Below are 19,507 nucleotides of genomic sequence, written 5' to 3'. Positions count from 1 at the left end.
ATCTTAAATTATTTTTTATCACTATCCATTTTTTTACATTCTCCAACCTTTGTATCTTGCAATTACTGACCTCAGTAATAGAAAAAAATATGCCTTTTTAGACCATCAAATATCCCAAATATTTACTTAGCTCCTCATAACTTAAGCTCTTATATCCTCGGAACTTACATAAACTTTGCATCTTTTTCTAATTATTTATCATGAGATGTCAGTGGTTAAACATTGGGGAGCAGGAAGAACAAAGGGAAAGTAGTCGGCTTTTGCTAGGTAACTGTTGGGCAGAGTCTCAAGGAAACGCTAAGCTAATGTGTGTAGAGCTGGGGAAACCCTTTTCCTGTGAGGCAGAACTGTAACGCTTTCACTGGGGAAACTTCCGTCTGCAGCAGCTGGAGCAGAGCAGTCAGCTTCTGTAGAGGACGCCTTTCCATTCAGAGCTGCAACACTTAACTTCTATAAGCTCCAAGAATGAGCTGAGAAACACAGAGAGAAGCCCAGGAGGGCACAGAGAAGCTGCTGGACTTTTAGGAGGGAGCTGAGAGGTAACAGGGTTACAACGTATAGGAGCTTCACTGGAGGGGGAAGTGGGCTGGGAGTGGGGGGCTTAAGTAAGAGACAGAACAGGCAGCTCTGACGGGGAGGCAAGAACGAGGGTAGCAATGACAAGAGGGCGTAAGGAAACAGCAGGGCTTAGCAGGAAGCCCATAGGGTCAGGTTAGGAAGCTTCAGGAAGGAGCAGGCAGCCCTGAGGGGAGGCAAGGGAAGAATCTCAGGCCCTAAAGGGCTTAAGGAAGCTGCAGGACAACGGCTCCCACGGAGAAGGGAGGAGAGGAAGCCGTAGGAAGGAGATATGACCAAAGGGGGATAAATGTCAGTGGTGACAAGAATCCAGGCTATCCTCAAAGGGAATGAGAGACTTGCTGGAAAAAAATGTCCCAAATCAAAGAGAGGCATTCCTTTCCACATGCCATGGGTCCAGGAGGGCAAGAACTTTCTGGAACACTGGTGTGGTTTCTGTAATACTAGGAGACAAAGCAAGCAAGGGGTGGTGCTTATCCTGTAGAGGAGGAGGGGAGAGAGCAGCTGAGGGTGGACTTGGAAAGGGATGATTTCAACAGAGGGAGGCAAGTGTCTTCAGTAGAGGGATGTGCCACTGGGTTCCCTGAAGGGCTTACCAGGCTGCAGGAGCCAGAGAGACAGTTGTGGAGTAGATGAGGAGGGACACATGGTTAGAAAGCAATTGAAGAGGCCAACTCTGGAATCTGGAGTCAAATCTGATGGGTGGTAGAAGCCAGCAGAAATAAGCGATGCCATCCATACCTTGGAAGAGCCAGATCAGCAACTCGGTTCCCCGCGGCCGAGCCCCTCGGAAAGGGAGCTCATTTAATGTCAGTCCCGGGTTATGGCTCCAGATGAATGAGAAAAGAAAAGAGGTGTGTTTGAACTAAGAGGCAGAGAACAGCTAGAGGCATGGGAGGGTCCAGATTGAAGGGAGCTATGAGTGGAGTGAGTGTGGGAGAGTGGAAGAGGAGAGGGAGTTTAATGACCAAGAACATGTAGTTAGGAAGTTATGTTTTATTGTGCTGAAGGTCATCGCACACAAGGTTCAAACTCTACGCTCCTAACTACTGTCCTAAGTCTGTCACCCCAAGGCTGCTCACCTGTGCGATGTATCTTAGCTGAATGTAAAGAAGTTGGAGGTCCAGTCTCTAACAGAAGTCTCTGATTTGATCATCAGGATCCTGGTGGGGGGTTTGGGAAGTGGGGGATGGGGCGGGGAGAATCTCTATCCTCAGGGTAGATCAAGATGGTGTCTCTCCGGATGTGCAGAGCAGAGCATTGCTCTAGGTCTCTGCTTGTATATTACTGTCCAGTGGGCATCATGGGGTTCTAGGACTGTCTGGTCATCAAGGGTGAGTTATGGTTATCAGGCGCATCCTTGGGTGGAGCAGTGATCCTAAGCTAATTTTTTTTTTTTTTTTACTATGAGCAAAGAGAGAAGTCAAAGATGGAGGGAAGAGGAAGCCCAGCTCCTGGAATGGAGAGGTTTGGGGTGGAGGTGGGGGTGGAATGCTGGGAGAGTTAGCCAACATCTACTTGGATATGCTAACAGGCACCTTAGCCATTTGTCCCGGGTTTCTTTGAGACCTAACACTGACAACTATTAAATAAACAAACAAACAAACAAACAAATAAATAAATAAATCAGTTTTTAAAAGAGTTCATTGATAAGATGGGTCTGGTAGCTCATACCTTTAATCCCAGCATTTGCGAAGCAGAGGCAGGTGGTTTTCTGTAAGTTCCAGAACAGCCAGAGTTACATAGTATGTGTGGTGGGGGTGGGCTTGGATTTATTTATTTACTGGGTTCTAGGAATCCAACTCGTGTCAACACGATTGACGACAAAGCGCTATTATCTGCTGAGCCATTCTGCCCGCTCGGTTAGAACTTTTTGAACTGTATAACTGGGTCATCGCTAGTCTTCCAGACTTGGCAGTGTCAAAGCCAATTTCAATCTTGACTTATAGGAGGACTTTCCCATTAGCCACGACCCTAAAAGCACTGGGATGGACTCCGCAGCTTCACTCTAATTCGAGGCCTCGCCCCTTGGCGCTGAGTCTCTGACAGCGGCTGCGCACGCCGCTGAGATTTCTGGGTATTGTAGTTCCATTGAGCTGATACCCCCAACTTCCGGGTTTAGCCGGCAGTGCAGCCATTTGTGTGTGTGTGTGTGTGTGTGTATGTATGTGTGTGTGTGTGTGTGTGTGTGTGTATGTATGTGTGTGTGTGTGCGTGCGTGTGTATGTGTGTGAAGGCGCCCTCTGTGGCCCGGCTTTGTGGCAGGGCTCAGTCTACACGGAGCGACCTGGCGGATGCTGACTCGAGGTGGAGGTCAGACCATCGCCACTCGAGTCATGTCGGATGTGCTTCAGGATCGGGGCAGAAAGCGGTGAGCCCAGTTACCTTCTGACGCGGAGTCGTGAGCGGCTCAGACCCGCCCCAGCCCACACCACGGGCTCCCGGACCTCCAGGTTGGTGATCGCTGAGGGACGCTCGCCGTGCTTGGTGTGCGCATGCGCAGGGTCTAGGCGGGAATCTGGACGCGTTGGTATCCCTGGGGTTCCTGAGCCCCAGTCCCGGAGGGTAGCGGAGGGCTGTGCCGAGTGCACCGTTGTGCGCATGCGCGGATGATTGGGCGTGTGATGGGACATGTCAGGGACCGAGGATGTCCAGAAGGATGGAAGACGAGCCCAGGCTTAGTTATTGGGGCGATAATTGAGAGGCCCAAGGGGACACTAAAGTGCCTTGCGTTTTGGACAAAAGAGTTTTAGAAGAGGTGTTATCGCCACGGAGGGACAACGTGGTGGGGACTCTAAGGTGAGGAGGAGAGCTCAGGTTTACCGGTTTGGAGGAAGGAGGGAGCTTTGAAGCCACGTAGTTGACGTAGTCCCTGCTGTCGTCAGACAGCCTCTTGATTCCTGTCTCAGGAGGCAGCGTGTCTTGCATCTCCTGAAGGGCAGGTGTCACCTTGATGCTGGGGGGAGAGTGGGCCCATTTAGTCTACTGAGTCCGTCACAGGGTGTGTCACCTAAAGCTCCTTATAACTGAGAGTTTAGGCGCGTATGCAGAATCTGCTCTGAAGGCAGGGAGAGACCCTAAGGGTAGATGCAGAGGTGGGTGTGACCTTCGAAGTTTCCGGTCTGTATGTACTAAAATACCGAACCCCCCTCCTCCCGTGCCTCTAGTGGAGAGCCTTCCAGTGCCCAGGTTCCTTTTCCCAAAGAGTGGAATCTTGTCACTGTTTCTGTGCTAAATCTAAGCCCACATTGTACTCTTGAGTTAGTGCTTGTGTTGGAATCACCAGCCAGCATTCCGAAGAGGTGGTTGGTTCTAGAACCGGAGCAGACACTCTTCTGGAGAACCTGGGGATGCCCTCTTTGTTGGAGATGTGTGTGGCTTCTGTTCCCAGATCAGGTGTGACAGGCAAGCAGAGGAGTGGCCCCATTTTAGCCCAGTGAGCTGGTGGGTGTATTGTTCCCTATGAGTGAAGGGTTTCTTACAGGAGCATGCATGACTCAGCTACATCACCGAAAAGCCCACGAGATTGATGACTCAGGGAAGCTGCCTCTCTGGAGGTACCTGCAAGACTCAAAGGCAGCTCATCTGGGCAGGGTACCTCCTCCCCAGCCTTTGCTATTGCTTGTATAACCTTAAGGAAGGGTGTGTGTGTATGTGTGTGTGTGTGTGTGTGTGTGTGTGTGTGTGTGTTAGGGGCCTCTCCCTCTAGAAGGGAGCTATTCAACTTGGAAGAAATGGGTACACATGTGAGCAGCCTAGAGTTCCCTGTTGGTCCCGGGAGAGGCAGTGTTGCTTCAGATAATCAGTCCTTTAGACAGTCAGGCAGCCTGAGAGTGCAGGGGCCTGGCAGAGGGTTCCAGGCAGAGGCCCCCATGCATGCCAGTGTATTAGATTAGCGGATCTGGAACTGGCACCTGAAACCTGAACATGTTCAAGTTGGGTAGAGACTCCAGCTTGGAGGTAAGGAATCTATACCTCAAAGGACTCCTTATGTTAGCTGCCCTCTACTAGACAACTGGCTGGGAGGAGGCAGATGCTATAAGCATCTTTGCAGAGTAGGTATTGCTAGGACCTTTGTTTTGGCCTCTTCTTTCTGCCTAGGTTTATAGAAATATATATATATATATATATATATATATATATATATATATACCTAGAGAATGCTTAGATTTATAGGAATGAATATGTGTATGTTTATATAAACCTAGAGAATGCTTAAATGTATAGGAATGAATATATATATATACATACATACATATGTTTATATAAACCTAGAGAATGCTTATATGTATAGGAATGAATATATATATATATACACATGCATACATACATATGTTTATATAAACCTAGAGAATGCTTAAATGTATAGGAATGAATATATATATATACATACATACATACATACATACATACATACATACATATGTTTATATAAACCTAGAGAATGCCTAGGTTTATAGAAGGCTGGAAGACCGGGACGGGCTCAGGTCCCTTGCGAGCAGCTCTAACCCAGGCTTGAGGACACCTAGGGAACCGAGTGTTGAGGTCCGAGGCCCAGTTCTGGAACATGCTCAGTGGTGTATTTTAACAGCGCTTCTGCAAGCATGCAGAATTGCTGACCTCGAGCACTGTGGCATCTGTGACTTGGAGGCACAAGGGGCTATAGATTCACATAAGAATCCCTCTGGAGCATGGGCGTAACTCAGCTGGTTAAGTGTTTGCCTGGCGTGAACGAAGCCACAGGTTCCATCTCTGGCACTTCAGACATCTGCTCTGGTGGCACGTGCCTAGAGAAGCAGCATTGGGAGGTGGAGGCGGGAGGATGGTGCCTGTGAGGCCGGCCTAGACTACACGAGACCCTGACTCAAAAACTAAGGAATCAAAACAAAAACGAACCCCAGAGGGGCAGAGCGCCCAGGTCCTAAATGCAGATCCTTCCTGGGAACCCGCTTGGCTGAAAGGTGTGTGCCACCGTGTCCTGTTAGCAGTGTACTTTTTGACACATAGTGTTGGGGTCTTTGTGGATTTTGTTGTAATCACAACCAGTTGATGCCCAAGTGTGGGGAAAGGCAGGGTATCCCTGGCATTCAGGTGCCCGGGAAGGTGTTCCAGCAGGAATGTCGGCAGGTTGAGACTCAAGCTGGGGAAATAGGTGGGACTGTACATTAGTGCTGGGGTGAGAATCAGGGGGCAGGGTGGTGAGAAAGATGGGGCTGAGAATGTGGTGGAGTTGGTAGGGTGCTTGCCAGCATGCACAGAACGCTGGGTTCCATCCTTAGTACCCCATGAGCAGCAAGGGGGTACGGTGGGGTTGGTGTCTCAAGTGGGATTTCAGCTGCTACCCTGCTTTCCAAGTCTGTGACATCAGATTGGCACAGACAGCTTGAGCTACTGGGGTACAGGCTCTGAGCCTGGCAGAGGCTGGCGTGTGCCGTGCCCGCCAGAGGTCCCCGGTCCTGCAGAGACCATTTCGGCTTTGGGTCCCAAAGTCCTCCAGCCAGATGGAGGAGTCACGTTCAAGTTACACTTTCAGGGCCTGAGGGTTTGGGTGAGAATCTGAGGCAGATTCTGGCAGGATGGTGGGAGGAGGGGTCTGTCCCGTCCCTGGCTGTTTGGATAGGGAGGTGGAGACTCTGGATGTTGATGAAAGGGCAGCGTTCTTGGTAAAATAACTATCTGGGAAGGCTGGGACTGTGTCCTGAATGTCCTCTATTTGGTCAGTGGCTATATGGTGCCTAGCCCTGGGAAGAGGGGTTGTCAGGCAGTAAAGTACGTAATACTAAGGGGTTCTTTGAAGTGCTGGGTGTTTGTGGGCTCCCAGGATGCAGTGAATGTCCTGGTCAGAGCTGCACAGTTTGGTACTAGGCAGATGGTCATGTTTTGAGCATGAGGTGGGCGTACAGGGTGGTGGGAGTGGAGGAACCAATTGGAGCCGCAAAGATCTGGCCTGGAGGAGAACCTCAGGGATTCTTGGTTAATGTCCAGTTGGGGCATTAACTGCCAGGGGGCGGGCTGGGCTGGAGAGCGGCCGTGCAGGCGGTACAGAGCTTCTTTTGTTTGTGCAGCTTGGCACCACGCCACACCTGTTGGAGACCATGGAGCAGCAAGATGATGTGTCCCTGGAGTCCCTGCAGGCCTGTGTGGAGGTGAGGGAAGCTACTACCCTTCCCCCAGTAGCCCCAGTTCCTCCCTGCCTGGTCCCACATGGGTGGCAGGCTTTTGAAAAGATTAACCAGCGTGTGTATGTGCGTGTGCACTCGTGTGTCTGCGGGCCGGAAGAAGGCACCAGATGATGGTCTTTGTTACTCCTTACATATTATATTGAGAGATGGCCTTTCTCTGATGTTTTAGAGCCATTTCTTCTGACTGAAGTCTTCCCTCTGGGTTGGGAATGGAGAGTAAATAAAATGTCACAGAGCTGATAAGGTGAGAGCCAGAAGGGCTCCTGCCCTATGATAATGGAAGAAAAACAACGTTTACAGAGGAAAACTGAAGAGGAGCCCCCTCAGGCTGTTGAATTACCTGCAAGCTGTGCAGGAACTTCGGGGATATAGCTGTTCCTGCTAGTAACCCTCACCCGTGCTCCTGTAGTAACACTGTCTTAGGGTTTCTATTGCTGTAACAAAACACCATGACCAAAAAGCAAGTTGCGGAGGAAAGGGTATATTTTGCTGTTTATCACCAGAGTGAATTAGGACAGGAACTCAAGCAGGGCAGGAACCTGGAGGCAGGAGCTGATGCAGAGCCCATGGAGGAGTGCTGCTTCCTGGCTTGTTTCCCATGGCTTGCTCAGCCTGCTCTCTTAGGGAACCCAGGATTGGTGTACATGGGTTGCCCCTCTGGCATGAAAACATGTATGTTTCATCTCCCCAGGAAGAGTCTGTCACACACCAAAGGCCAGCATTTCCCCAGAGAGGCTGGAAGCCAGTAGGTCCTAGTGACTTTCTGCTCTCTGCCCCTCTGAGCTGGGGTTACAGGTATGCCTGGGACATCTGGCTTGTTACCTGACTTCTGGGATCTCTCTCTCTCTAGCCCTCTACCCTTTTAAGGTTTAAAGATTATCCTTACTTACCGATGTTTAAATTTGATGTGTATGGATGCTTGACTTACGTATATCTATACACTTTATGCTTGCCTTGTGCCTAAGGAGGCCAGAAGAGGGCATTGGATCCCCTGGAACTGGGGTTATAGATGGTTGTAAACTACCACGTAGGTGCTGGGGATCGAACCCAGGTCCTCTGGAAGAACAGCCAGTGCTCTTAACTGCCGAACTATTTCTCCAGCTGGTATTTATTCATTTTTCATGGTTTATTTTTATTTGTCTGTCTGACTGTATTCCACATGTGTGTAGGTGGCCACAGAACCAAAAGAGGACATCAAATTCCCTGGAGCTAGAGTTAGAAGAGGCAGTGGGCTACCTCTTGTGGGTCTGGAGGACTAGGCTAGGGTGTTCTCTAAGAACAGTGAGAAGGAGATGGTTTTTGTCCTTCCCAATACGGAGGAGAATACAAAGGCCCAGTGTTTCATTTGGAATCAAACATGCTGCCCAATTTAAAGACCTCACTTGAAATGATATAAAAGCCATATTAAATCCTTTAGGTAACTCATTTTACAATGCTTTGAAACGGCGTCTAAGACATTAGAATGCGAATTATCCCCAGTATGACAGTCTGTTGCCTGTTAACAGCATCACCACAATAAGCAGAACTTTTGAGTCCAGCTGTATTCTGGCAGGTCACTAAGATCTCCGTAGGCTTTGACCAGTTGGCTCACGAGAAACCAGGCTCTAATTCCCAGTGCACTTATTGTTAAAACAACTCGGTAACAATTTCAAACGCCTTCTGGACATGTCGGCAAGAAAAAAAAAATCATACAGATAAAAGTCTAAAAATGGTAAATCTGGAAGGTCCTTAGTGCTGACCCATCCCCAGCCGCGCAGCCGAACAACTGTCCCTGACCTGTTGACTACCTCAGCTTTTCCTCTTTGCTCCGCACCTGTCACCTTCAAGTTCCTTGCCATCTCCTGTTGACTCTGTTTCCTATGCGTATGCTGAAATCCTGCATTTTTAATACAGTGTTTTTATTCTTTGAGAGCTTTATACACACACATAACACATTTTGACTGTATTTGCCTCGCGCTGTTCCCTTAACTCCTCCTAGGTCCACGGTCATGGCGTCTGCTGGAATATCAGGAACCCACCTTGAGCTCCACCTTCAAAGAAAACGATGTTTCCCTCCCCTAGAAGACGCCGGCAGGCTAGGGTGTTGGGTGGCATGTAGTGTTTGCTTCTATTCTCATTGATCTGTAGTTCTTACAGCCTTTTCAGTCCTTTTCACCACGGTCCCTGAGACCCAGGCAGGAGGGGCTGTCTTACAGCCATCACTGGTCCCTAAGACAGGACAGGAGGGGCTGTTACAGATACGCCTTATTTGTGGCTGAGCATTCCACACACCTATTGATCAGTCGTGGGTTTCTGTGTCATGTGCGCAGGTGTGTGTGCCTTTGTTATTCTTCTCATTCCTTGACAACAGTGCTTTCCCTGGACCTGGGGCTTGCTTTTTGTTGGCTGGACTGGGAGACAGAAGGCCCAGCGATTCTCCTGGCTCTGCCCAGCTCAGCAGGTTACAGACTTCAGGAGGACAGCCTGGGTGGTGACGTGGGTGCTGGGATCCAAGCTGTAGTCCTCATGGCTGCCGAGAGAGTACTCTTAAGCACAGGGACATCTTCCAGCCTCTTCTGTAGGAGCCCTTTGATAACGGTGACAGTCGTGCCCCACCATGTCTCACTTAATCTTGAAGTTTATTCGTTAGTTACTCTTGGGTCTTGCTACAGACTTAGTTCACTCCTCAGTGGTGCAGGAGTTTAGGCCGGGCCCAGGGGACAGGCTAGGCCAGGCCCAGGGGACAGGCTAGGCCAGGCCAGGTAAGTTTTTTATTCCACGTGTAACCTGGCTCCACTCAGCCACCTTCAGCTGATAAGTGGGGTCACGCTGAGGCGCTCACAGCTGTGCGTGAGGTCTCATTCCTTAGGAGGCCCCTTCTCTCTCCACAGGTTCCCTTGAGTGGATGTGGAGGGGAGCAGAGACCAGCAGTTGGCCGTGGGAGCGCAGGGCCGATCCTACAGGCCCACCATGGGGTCCCAGTCTTGGCTTTGTTTTCTGATGGGTCCCCTTTGTCTCTTGTGTTTGGTTTCTCAGAACTTTGTTCTACCCCAAGAGATGATCATAGAAGTGGAGGGAGAAGATGCTGGGTCACCTGACACCATGCCTCAGGTGAGTGCACCTGGAGGAGACGCCCAAAGGAACTGAGGGGGTGCAGTGTTTGTTGTGGGCTCAAGTGCAACCCCACAGGGAGTGCCACTATTAGGAGGTGTGGCCTTGTTGGAGTGGGTGTGGCTTTGTTGGAAGAAGTGCATCACTGGCTTTGAGACCCTCCTAGACCCACGGAAGACGCTCTGCTCCTTGGCTTCCTTTGCATGAAGACGTAGAACTCACGGTGCCTGGGGATGATTTGTAAGAATCGGTCTCACTTTTCGCCGTGTGGGACTCAGGGAACAGACGGGGGGGGGGGGGGAGGTGGTGGTAAAGCTTTGTAGTAGGTATCCTTTTTTAAAAAATAAATGATTTCCTTTCATTTTATGTGAATGGGTGTATTTCCTGCATGTGCAGCTGGGGGGGACAGCTCCCCTGTCCTGCTCATGGGCCACAACTTGCAAAAGCCTGCTCCCCGAATGTTTGGTCAGTTTACAGAGCCTTTGGTGGCAAAGACATTCAACTGCTTGGTATTTACTGGTTTGGGCACTTTCTTATGGATCAAAATTCCCATCATCCACTTCATCTTCTGCCTCACTTGTTGGAGACAAGCTCTAAGGCTCCTTAGAGCTTCTGTCCTGTTTAAAGCAGTCAGTCCGTGAGTCATTGTTGACATCTTCATTTGTTAGAACTATTGGTGCCAGGGAGTGGACAAAGGATGCTTGTGTGTAAGATGAGGGTTCTACCCTGAGCCACACCCCAGCCCCTCACTGGGGGATTCTAGGCAGGGGCTCTATCACTGAGCCACGCCCCCAGCCCCTCACTGGGGGATTCTAGGCAGAGGCTCTACCACTGAACCACGCCCCCAGCCCCTCACTGGGGGATTCTAGGCAGGGGCTCTATCACTGAACCACGCCCCCAGCCCCTCACTGGGGGATTCTAGGCAGGGGCTCTACCACTGAGCCACGCCCCCAGCCCCTCACTGGGGGATTCTAGGCAGGGGCTCTATCACTGAACCACGCCCCCAGCCCCTCACTGGGGGATTCTAGGCAGAGGCTCTACCACAGAGTATAGAGACACATTCCCATCCCTCCCTTCATCTACCTTAAAGAAGTTTCCTCCGTATCTTGCACTGGTGAATTTCACTTAGGTTTATCCTCCTTATTCTTCAAAACCAAACAGAACAGTAATGTCTCTGTCTTTTGTTTTTATGTCAGTGGTCAGAGAGTAAGCGTTTTGGGTTTAGTCTCCTTGCTCTGCTGCTATATAGAAATAAGTCAGTCGCCTGAAGTATGGTACCCACTGGGAGTGCTAAATTATAATAAAGCCATACTTAGAAAACCAGGCGTTGGGCCAGATTTACCTGAGGCAGAAGATACAATGCAGACCTCAGTGGGCAGCACTAGGTATAGCTTAGTGGGGCTCAGGGTTACAAGGCAAAGAGACATGGGTTTGTGTGTGTGTGTGTGTGTGTGTGTGTGTGTGTGTGAGAGAGAGAGAGAGAGAGAGAGAGAGAGAGAGAGAGAGAGAGAGAGAGAGAGAGGGCACACATACATATGTGCCCGTGCACATTCATTTGGGGACCAGAGGTTTGCATGAGGAAGCTTCCATCACCATTTCCACCTTATTTATTGAGGTAAGGATTATGCTGACTTTAACTAGGTCAGCCATCTTGCCCCGGAGTCGCCCTTGTTCCCGCTTCCTAAGAGCTAGATTCCAGGACATCGTGTCTACCTGGCTTTTATGTGGCTGCTGGGGTTTGAACTCTGGTCCTCACGTTTGTGTGGTGACTACTTAACCCGCAGACCAGTCTCCCTGGCCTCTGCGAGTTGGGCTTTCTTACCCACAGGGAGTGTATATGGAACACGGGCTTGGCCAGTTGGTAGACCACTTCCCTAGCACGTGTGGAAGACCTCGGGTTGGTGAAACCAGCTGTGAGAGCATGTGGTAGCCTCAGCTACATCATGGGTTTGGAGCCAACCTGGAGTTTGTGAGGGCATGTCTCAAACAAACCAAAAGAGGGGCATGTGCTGGGGTCTTGGGTATAGTGTGTGTGGAGTGCTTGCCTCCCAATTCATGAGGCCTGTGTGAACTCCTGCACCAGATCACCAATAGCTGTCTGTCGGAAGTGGAGTCCTGCGAGGGCTCGGTGCTGACTCCTGAACGAGAAATTATGTTACCTACAGTTGACCATCTTTCTGTTTTTATTATTTTATTTCTGCTGCATGTGTGCCAACTCGTGTGTGTGTGTGTGTGTGTGTGTGTGTGTGTGTGTGTGTGTGTACAAACTCTGGCCACAGCATGTTTGTGAAGTTTAGATTCCTTGGAGAAAAGGAAAGCTCCCTGGAGTCACTTCTGCCCTCCTCTGTGAGCCCCAGCGTTGTCAGACTCTGGCAAGTGCCTTTCTCCTCTGATCCATCGCACAAGCCCCAATAACCAGCGAGCAGCCAAGTCGCTGTAGCCTGGAGTAAACAACATGACAGAGACAAGCCTCAACGGGGGGGGGGGGGGGGGGGGGGAGGGGGCCAGCGACCGAGCCTGTCCCTCTCGCCTCACCTTGCCTCTGTGGTACATGGCACGTGCAGGCACCTACTCCTCTGTCACAGACACATGACAGTAACAAATGGTAAAAATCTAGGGGCTGCAGAGACCGCCCAGTGGTCCAGAGCATGGCTGCTCTTCTGAAGAACCCAGGTTCAACTCTTAGCATGGCAGCTCACTAGAGTCCTTAACATGGGTCCCCGGGATACCATGTCCTCTTCCAGCCTCTGCTGGCCCCGCACATGAATGAATGCAGGCAAAACGTCCACTCACATAAAGTAATAAATAAAAATGTTTATACTATCTCATGTATAGGAGTGTTTTGTCTTAATGTTTGTACAGAGTGCATGTGTGCCTCTTACCTGTAGAGGTCAGAAGAGGACGTTGGATCCTCCGGATCTAGAGTTACAGGTGAGGCACCATATGTGTGCTGGGAATTGAACCCTAGTCCTCAGCAACAGCAACAGGTGGTCTTGACAGCTGAGCCACCTCGCCAGCAGCCCCTGAATAACTCTCTTAAAGGTTGGTGACTTGGCTCAGTGGTGGAGCGCTTGCCGAGCGTGTATGAGGACCTGAGTTTAGTCTGTACACTGAAGGAAGGAAGAGGAAGAGAATCTATATACTTCTTGCCTGATGTTCCTCTTTAAGGGGTAAAAGCAGACCCAGTATCTGAAGCCCAGCCGTGCTTTTGACCCTGGTTAGGATGCTTTGGACGCAGATGGTCTGAGGATAACTGGCCTGTGGTTAGAGTCCATGGGCACTGAAGAAAAGCTACCAGTGCCCAGCTGAGCAGAAATGTGTGTGCTGTTCTAGGAAAGCACAGACTTCAAGATTGTGACTGTGGACCTTACAGAGGAGGGACAGAGCACATGGAGCAATGCCCAGAGATCCCCAGAGAGAACTGTGATCCTGGAAGGCCACGGGGACCTGTGGGGTGAGTACTGAGCTGCTCTAAACGAAGACTGTCTACCAGTGCTTTCCTGTTCCGTTGTGGGGCTCAGCAGCCAGATTTACTTTTTTTAACCTTTGTTTCTTTTGTGTGCTCAGGAACACACCATAGCACGCAGGTGAAGGTCAAAGGTCAACCTGCAGTGCTGGCTTCCTGGCCGTGTGTCCCAGGGGTCTTTCTCCATGGTTATAGAGATGCTGCCCAGAGAACTGATTCTGGGATTCTCAGACCAAACCGGGTCTTGGCACTGTTGCGTGTCAGTCCTCTCTGCAGCCCCCGGGAAGGTTCGGAGGTGTTTCTGTCGCTCACGGTGCCCTCCCGGTTACCCCCACTGCACTCCTGCCAGTGTGTCCTGAAGTGCTAAGGGACTGCTGGCGATGGGAAGGCTGAGAGACCCCCAGGGCCTGAGGAACATGGGCAAGCTTTCAGCCTGGCTGCATTGGAAGGCCTGGGGACATGGTGTCGAAGGCGGGCACATGGTGGTACTTGGAGATCTGGGAGCATTGCTGACCACACATTCCTAGGGTCTCACAGCCTAAAACTAGGAAGAAGTTTTAACACAGGTGACCCTGCGCCACCTGGGAACACAAATTTATATAAAAATAATATATTTATATAAAAAAGAATATATTTATATAAAAATAATTTGTTTGCACTTGTTTAGTCTTCACAGATCCTACAGCCAAAGGCTGGGGCCAAACTCAGTGGTTTTTCTTCTGTCTCCAGCATAAATATCTAGAGTCCAGTCTCTCCTCCCACCAGCATACCAAACCCCACGGTCCCCTTATTCAAGCAAGGCAAAGGATATGTGACATTTGCCAATGCATTTGTTCAGTTTTCATGTGACTTTTCCCAGGGAGATTGGCAGAAGTGTCCCTCCTCGCCATGGTAGTCCTACGGACACTTGGTAAGCGAGTGAGTTTACCAGATTACCATCGGAACGGAGGTGACCTGAAGACAACTAGAGCTTCACAAAGCTACACACCCAGCATGGAGGAAACTTACAGAAGCCCGGGCCCCACTAAAGCCTTCTCCCTCTGCTCTAGCTCCTCTTCAAGACACGTGTAGCAGGGTCAGGAGGACTTGGTGACCGGACGCTAAGTGAGAGTCTAGTGACACCCTCCCCAAGGTCCCCCTCTCCCCCAGTTTTGCAGGAATGTAACCAGCTCACAGCACCACAGACACCCCCCGCCGTGGTTGTATCTTCCTTGTTTCATTACCCTCCTTACAGATGTAGGTGTTCCGGAAGCCATGGCAACCCCCATTCATCATGTACTGTTGCACTGTACCCAGAGTGAGTGGCTCAGTCACCCCAGTCCGGAACCACACACACGGGTATTACACATGCAAACGCCCCTGTGGTGGCTGCTTCCCCTGGCTTTCGGACCACTTTTCCCACATGGGCTCCTTAAGTTATTACCTAACAGGTACTGAGGAGCAGGTTGTGTACAAACCTCTAATCTCTGTAGAAGTCACGGGAATCCAGAGGAATTTGGAAAACTGGGTAACGTTGCCCCATCCTGAGTTCCTGCATTCACAAGTATACTGTGTTAATGACTTGTTGATGCGCTGTGCTAGCTTTCACGCCTCCAGAGCCTTCTAAGAAATGTGGCCACTAGCATTTCGGTGAACACGTGGCTAGCTCTAACACGAGTCGAAAGGTTCTTTATTTCTTCTTTTGGGGCTTTTTGTTTTTAGCACTTTTTTGTTTTATTTCTATTGTTTTTAGATTTGCTTGAGGCTTTATAGTTTCTGCATAAAGATTTATTATTTCTACTTTATGGATCTATGTGGGCTTAAGCATGTGCAACATAAACATGCGATGTCACCAGCAAGAGGCTGCCATGTAACATGGAACTGGAGTTATAGACAAATATGAGCTCCCTAGTGTGTGTCCTGAAAGAGCAGCCGGTGCTCTTAACCACTGAGCCATCTGTCCCACCCCGGCATGGGTGATTTTATCTTGAGATATGTGAGTCCGTGATATTTAAAGTCTTGCTTATTCAGATAAAATTAAGATGCCGATGGTTCGTGTCGGGGACTGTTGTACCTTTGGGTTGTGGCACTTTGTTTCTTTGTTTTTTTCTTCTGTTTTGAGACAGGGTCTCTCTGTGTAGCCCGGGCTGTCCCAGAACTCACTCTGTAGACCAGGCTGGCCTCAAACTCATAGGTTCTGTCCTACTGTCTAGCTCTAATTTTCCTGAGGTCCCGACTCTATGGGATACTCTGGTTTGGATGTGAAGTGTATCCCACATGCTTCTGTGCTAAATGAATGTTCTCCAGCAGGCAGCACTGTTTTTGGAAGGCTCTAGAAACCAGAATGTAGGGTCTGGTTTGAAGAAAGGGGTCATTTTGTTGGTGTGCCGTAGGTTGTAGCTGCGCTCTGATCATTCTCTGATTTCTAGCTATCACAGATTGGACCCTTTTCACTCACTCCACTTGACACAATGTTCTTCCACAAGCCCCTGAAGTCACTGGCCAAAGTCTGTGTCCTTTCTGTAGGCTTGTTCCTGTTGGGCATTTGGTCATGGTGTGATAAAAGTGACTGATACAGGTGTCTGGCCGTACTGTCTTCCAGACTTGCCAGCTGTACATGGAACAGAAGAAACAACCTCAAAGCAGACAGTCCTCGATAAAGAACCGACCCATGGATTGAAGCTAGAGGGGTTGGCAAGAGATGATCCTTGGTTGTCTTCATGTGAAGAGCAGTTGGAGAAACAACAGGAAAAGCAAGAGGAGGTGGCCTTTACCCAGGGTAGTGCTGGTCCTCCTGAGACTGTCTACATGGCTCATGACCTTGACAGGAATTGTCTGAGTACCAGCCGGCCTTCATTTCCCATGATACCCAGAAACCATTTTCATAAACAAGCATCACATGTTAAAAAGTTACATGGTGATATTGCAAACAGTCACCAAAAGGTCAGCAACAACGCAGATCTCCTCGAAGATGACAAATCTGGAAAAGTCCCTCCTAGCCTTCCTCCCACTCAGCATGTAAGAACCCCAAAAGGGGATAAAGCCTATGAATTTAATGGTCACGTTCATCCTTTTGGCCAAGGTACGCCCCTAAATCTAAATGAAAAAGTTCGTTTGGAAGGTAAAACCTTTGGCCTTAAAGGGTGCGGGCAAGTTTTGAATCATAACATAGCCCTCGATGAGCAACAGAGGCTTATGGTTAAAGAGGGTCAGTATAAGTGCAGTAAAACCACCCCAAGTCCGTCTCTTCCTCAAAACATGAGAAACTACTCTGAGGAGAAGCGCTTTGAATGTAAGTACTGTGGCAAGTCCTTCAGCTGGAGTTCGCATCTCATTGCTCACCAAAGAACCCACACGGGCGAAAAGCCGTACAAGTGCAACCTGTGTGGGAAGTTCTTCACCCGGAGCTCACACGTCGTTTCTCATCAGAGGATTCACACCGGGGAGAAACCCTACAGGTGCAACCTCTGTGGGAAGTCTTTCACCCAGAGGTACGTCCTCGTGGTGCATCAGAGAACTCACACCGGCGAGCGGCCTTACGAGTGCACCCAGTGTGGGAAGTCGTTCCGTCAGAGCTACAAACTCATCGCACATCAAAGGACCCACACGGGAGAGAAGCCATACGAGTGCACCCAGTGTGGGAAGTCGTTCATCCAGAGTTACAAGCTCATCGCGCATCAGAAAATCCACTCTGGAGAAAAACCGTACGAGTGCAGCCACTGTGGCAAGTCCTTCAGTCAGAGCTACAAGCTCGTTGCCCACCAGAGGACTCACACGGGAGAGAAGCCCTTCGAGTGTAACTACTGTGGGAAGTCATTCAGCTGGAGCTCCCAGCTGGTGTCCCATCAAAGGACCCACACAGGAGAGAAACCTTACGAGTGTAGCGAGTGCGGGAAGTCGTTCAATCGCAGCTCGCACCTTGTCATGCATCAGAGAACTCATACTGGAGAGAAGCCATATCAGTGCAAGCAGTGCGGGAAGTCCTTCAGTCAGAGCTACGTGCTCGTTGTTCACCAGAGGACACACACCGGGGAAAAGCCCTACGAGTGCGGCCAGTGTGGGAAGACCTTCCGGCAGAGCTCCTGCTTCACGCAGCACCAGAGGACTCACACCGGAGAGAAGCCCTATGAGTGTAATCAGTGTGGGAAGACCTTCAGCCTAAGTGCCCGGCTCATTGTCCACCAGCGAACCCACACTGGGGAAAAGCCCTACAAATGCGGCCAGTGCGGCAAAGCCTTTATTAGCAGTTCTAAGCGCAGTAGGCACCAGGCTACTCACAGCGAGGAGTCCTGTAAATCCTGACCAGTTGAGAGTCTGGGTTGGAGGTGACTCCTGTCAGTCCCATCGTCCGAAGTTCTGTCTGAAGGAATGCACTTGGCGGGAAGGGAGAGTGTGTGGAGAATGCACACAGACCCTTGCCTTACCCCTGTGTCGACACTAGAAAGGAGTAAGGCCTTCGGTTTGACAGATGCGGATAAGAGGTCCCTGAAGAAGAAAAGCCGTTACACACTGGTGCGTTCTTAGATGGCTCTGCAGACAGCGTCCCTAAGCCAATCTCAGAAGGCCACCTGCTGACCGGCAGAAGTCCTTTCCCAAAGTGCTCTGTACAGAGGCGGCTGACGCTAGACTCAGAAAAACTGAATGGTAGACCAAATAGGGCAAGTTTAGTGCAGCAGCCCCCTTGTTTGTGAGTTCCGGCCCGGTCCTTGAGAGCTCAGCTTCTTCGTTGCAGAGCTGACACTGTAAATTTAGTTCGGGAGTTGTGTGTTCTAAAAAGCTCTTAGGAAAGTAACTGCTGGCTGCCAGCTTTGCTCTCCTGCTTCTGGCTCTTCATGCTACGTGGCTGACCACGGCCTCCCACCTCATCGCCCCATGCAGAGCCCTTGTACCTACTCACTCCAGGCAGAGGGTTCGATCCCTAGTTTATGCAGGCGTAACCAGTCAGGTTCTAGTCATAGCCAAACGTACCCCACACCTCTTCGAAGGAGCTGCTGTTCCATCTCAAAGCTTTGATTGCCCCTCTGCTGTCCTATTAGTCATTCCGTGCCATCAGGAGACAACGAGCCACTGCCTCAGAGTGACAGGTGGCCATTGAGTCGTCAGGGCCCTAGCCCTCTAAATCAAGCTCATCTGAGTCAAGGAATGGACTCACTTGCCCCCCAAGCCCCCTACAATGTCTGTGGATGCTGGCCATGAGCTGCACGTTACAGGAAATGCACAAGCAGAGTTAAGCGTGGACCAGCACGGAGGTGAACCCATGCTAAAAACCCACTACTAGTGCGGATGAATCAAGAGGGTTGTTCCAAGAGCAGCCTGTGCTACACAGCAAGACTGTCTTAGAGAAAGAAAGGGAGAAAAGAACCTCGTCCTATGTGTGTACTCCTGCATTCATACGAAACGTTGGTTCTTTCCCTGAAGAAAGCACTCAGATCTGAATCTCCGAGAACCTAAATCTAAAAACCAATGGCCTTTTCTAACAAGACTTAAGCAAACCATTGACTGGTGGCTGTGCTGTGGTGACTCAGCTTAGACCTGACGTTGGGTCGAAGTATTTGATCAGCAGTCTGCGTAGTTGCCCTGACTGGTAGTTTGTTTCCTGTTTTACACACTTCTTACACACCTGTGAAGCTTTCCTATAACTGAGGCAAATGACCAGTTGAAATGAAACACATGTCAAGAGTCTAGAGACTCTGGCACCTCCTTGAGGAAATGTGTATGTATAGCCTGAAGTTGCAAAGGGATAATGATTTATTTATTGATACCGTTGTTTATGTTGTTATCTCTCGGAGATGCATGTTGTGCTATAACATGGTACAAGGAATAAAAATTTATCTGAAGCAAAAAAGTAACAAGATGTCCCCATTTGTTTGAACTTTTGAAGAATGGCCAACTAGATTCCCCGTGGGGCTAGTGATTTCCACTGAGCTCAGCCGGGTTAGTCACGCCCCCCCCCCCCCACTTCGATTCTACAGGATCCTGAAAGTAAAAGTGTTTTATTAGTAAGAACTTCTAGCAGAAAGCATTTAAGGCCTGGGGTTCTGTGGACAACACAGAGAGGAAGCGACCCATGCACTTCCGAAGCAGTGTGAGGGAGCACTCCCAGTGTGAGGGAGCACTCCCAGTGTGAGGGAGAGTGCTATTCTGCTCCCCTCCCATGGTATCATGCCCTCAGGTATCCTCAAATAGTTTTCAGCGTGAGCATGCTGCTTTGGCA

The 19,507-nt window shown here is 50.0% G+C and overlaps 1 protein-coding gene across 2 annotated transcripts; it reads left to right on the top strand.

The window, feature by feature from the left end:
- The first annotated feature begins 2,735 nt into the window (after window positions 1-2,735).
- ZNF180 (zinc finger protein 180) lies at window positions 2,736-19,126 on the top strand. 2 transcript variants are annotated; one of them, XM_080909003.1, is made up of 6 exons: window positions 2,736-3,029; window positions 6,642-6,722; window positions 9,774-9,848; window positions 12,711-12,779; window positions 13,182-13,302; window positions 15,896-19,126. In XM_080909003.1, the coding sequence occupies exons 2-6, from the start codon at window positions 6,672-6,674 to the stop codon at window positions 17,593-17,595; spliced, it is 2,016 nt and encodes a 671-aa protein (XP_080765129.1). In that variant the 5' UTR covers window positions 2,736-3,029; window positions 6,642-6,671; the 3' UTR covers window positions 17,596-19,126. The 2 variants fall into 2 exon arrangements, with proteins under 2 accessions (XP_080765129.1, XP_080765130.1); XM_080909004.1 differs by lacking the exon at window positions 12,711-12,779.
- Window positions 19,127-19,507: the final 381 nt, after the last annotated feature.

Source organism: Micromys minutus (genome assembly GCF_963924665.1).
Source record: "Micromys minutus genome assembly, chromosome: 32".
NCBI lineage: Eukaryota > Metazoa > Chordata > Mammalia > Rodentia > Muridae > Micromys > Micromys minutus.
The sequence above is the reverse complement of the archived record's forward strand: the minus strand, read 5'-3'. Positions and strand labels throughout refer to the sequence as shown.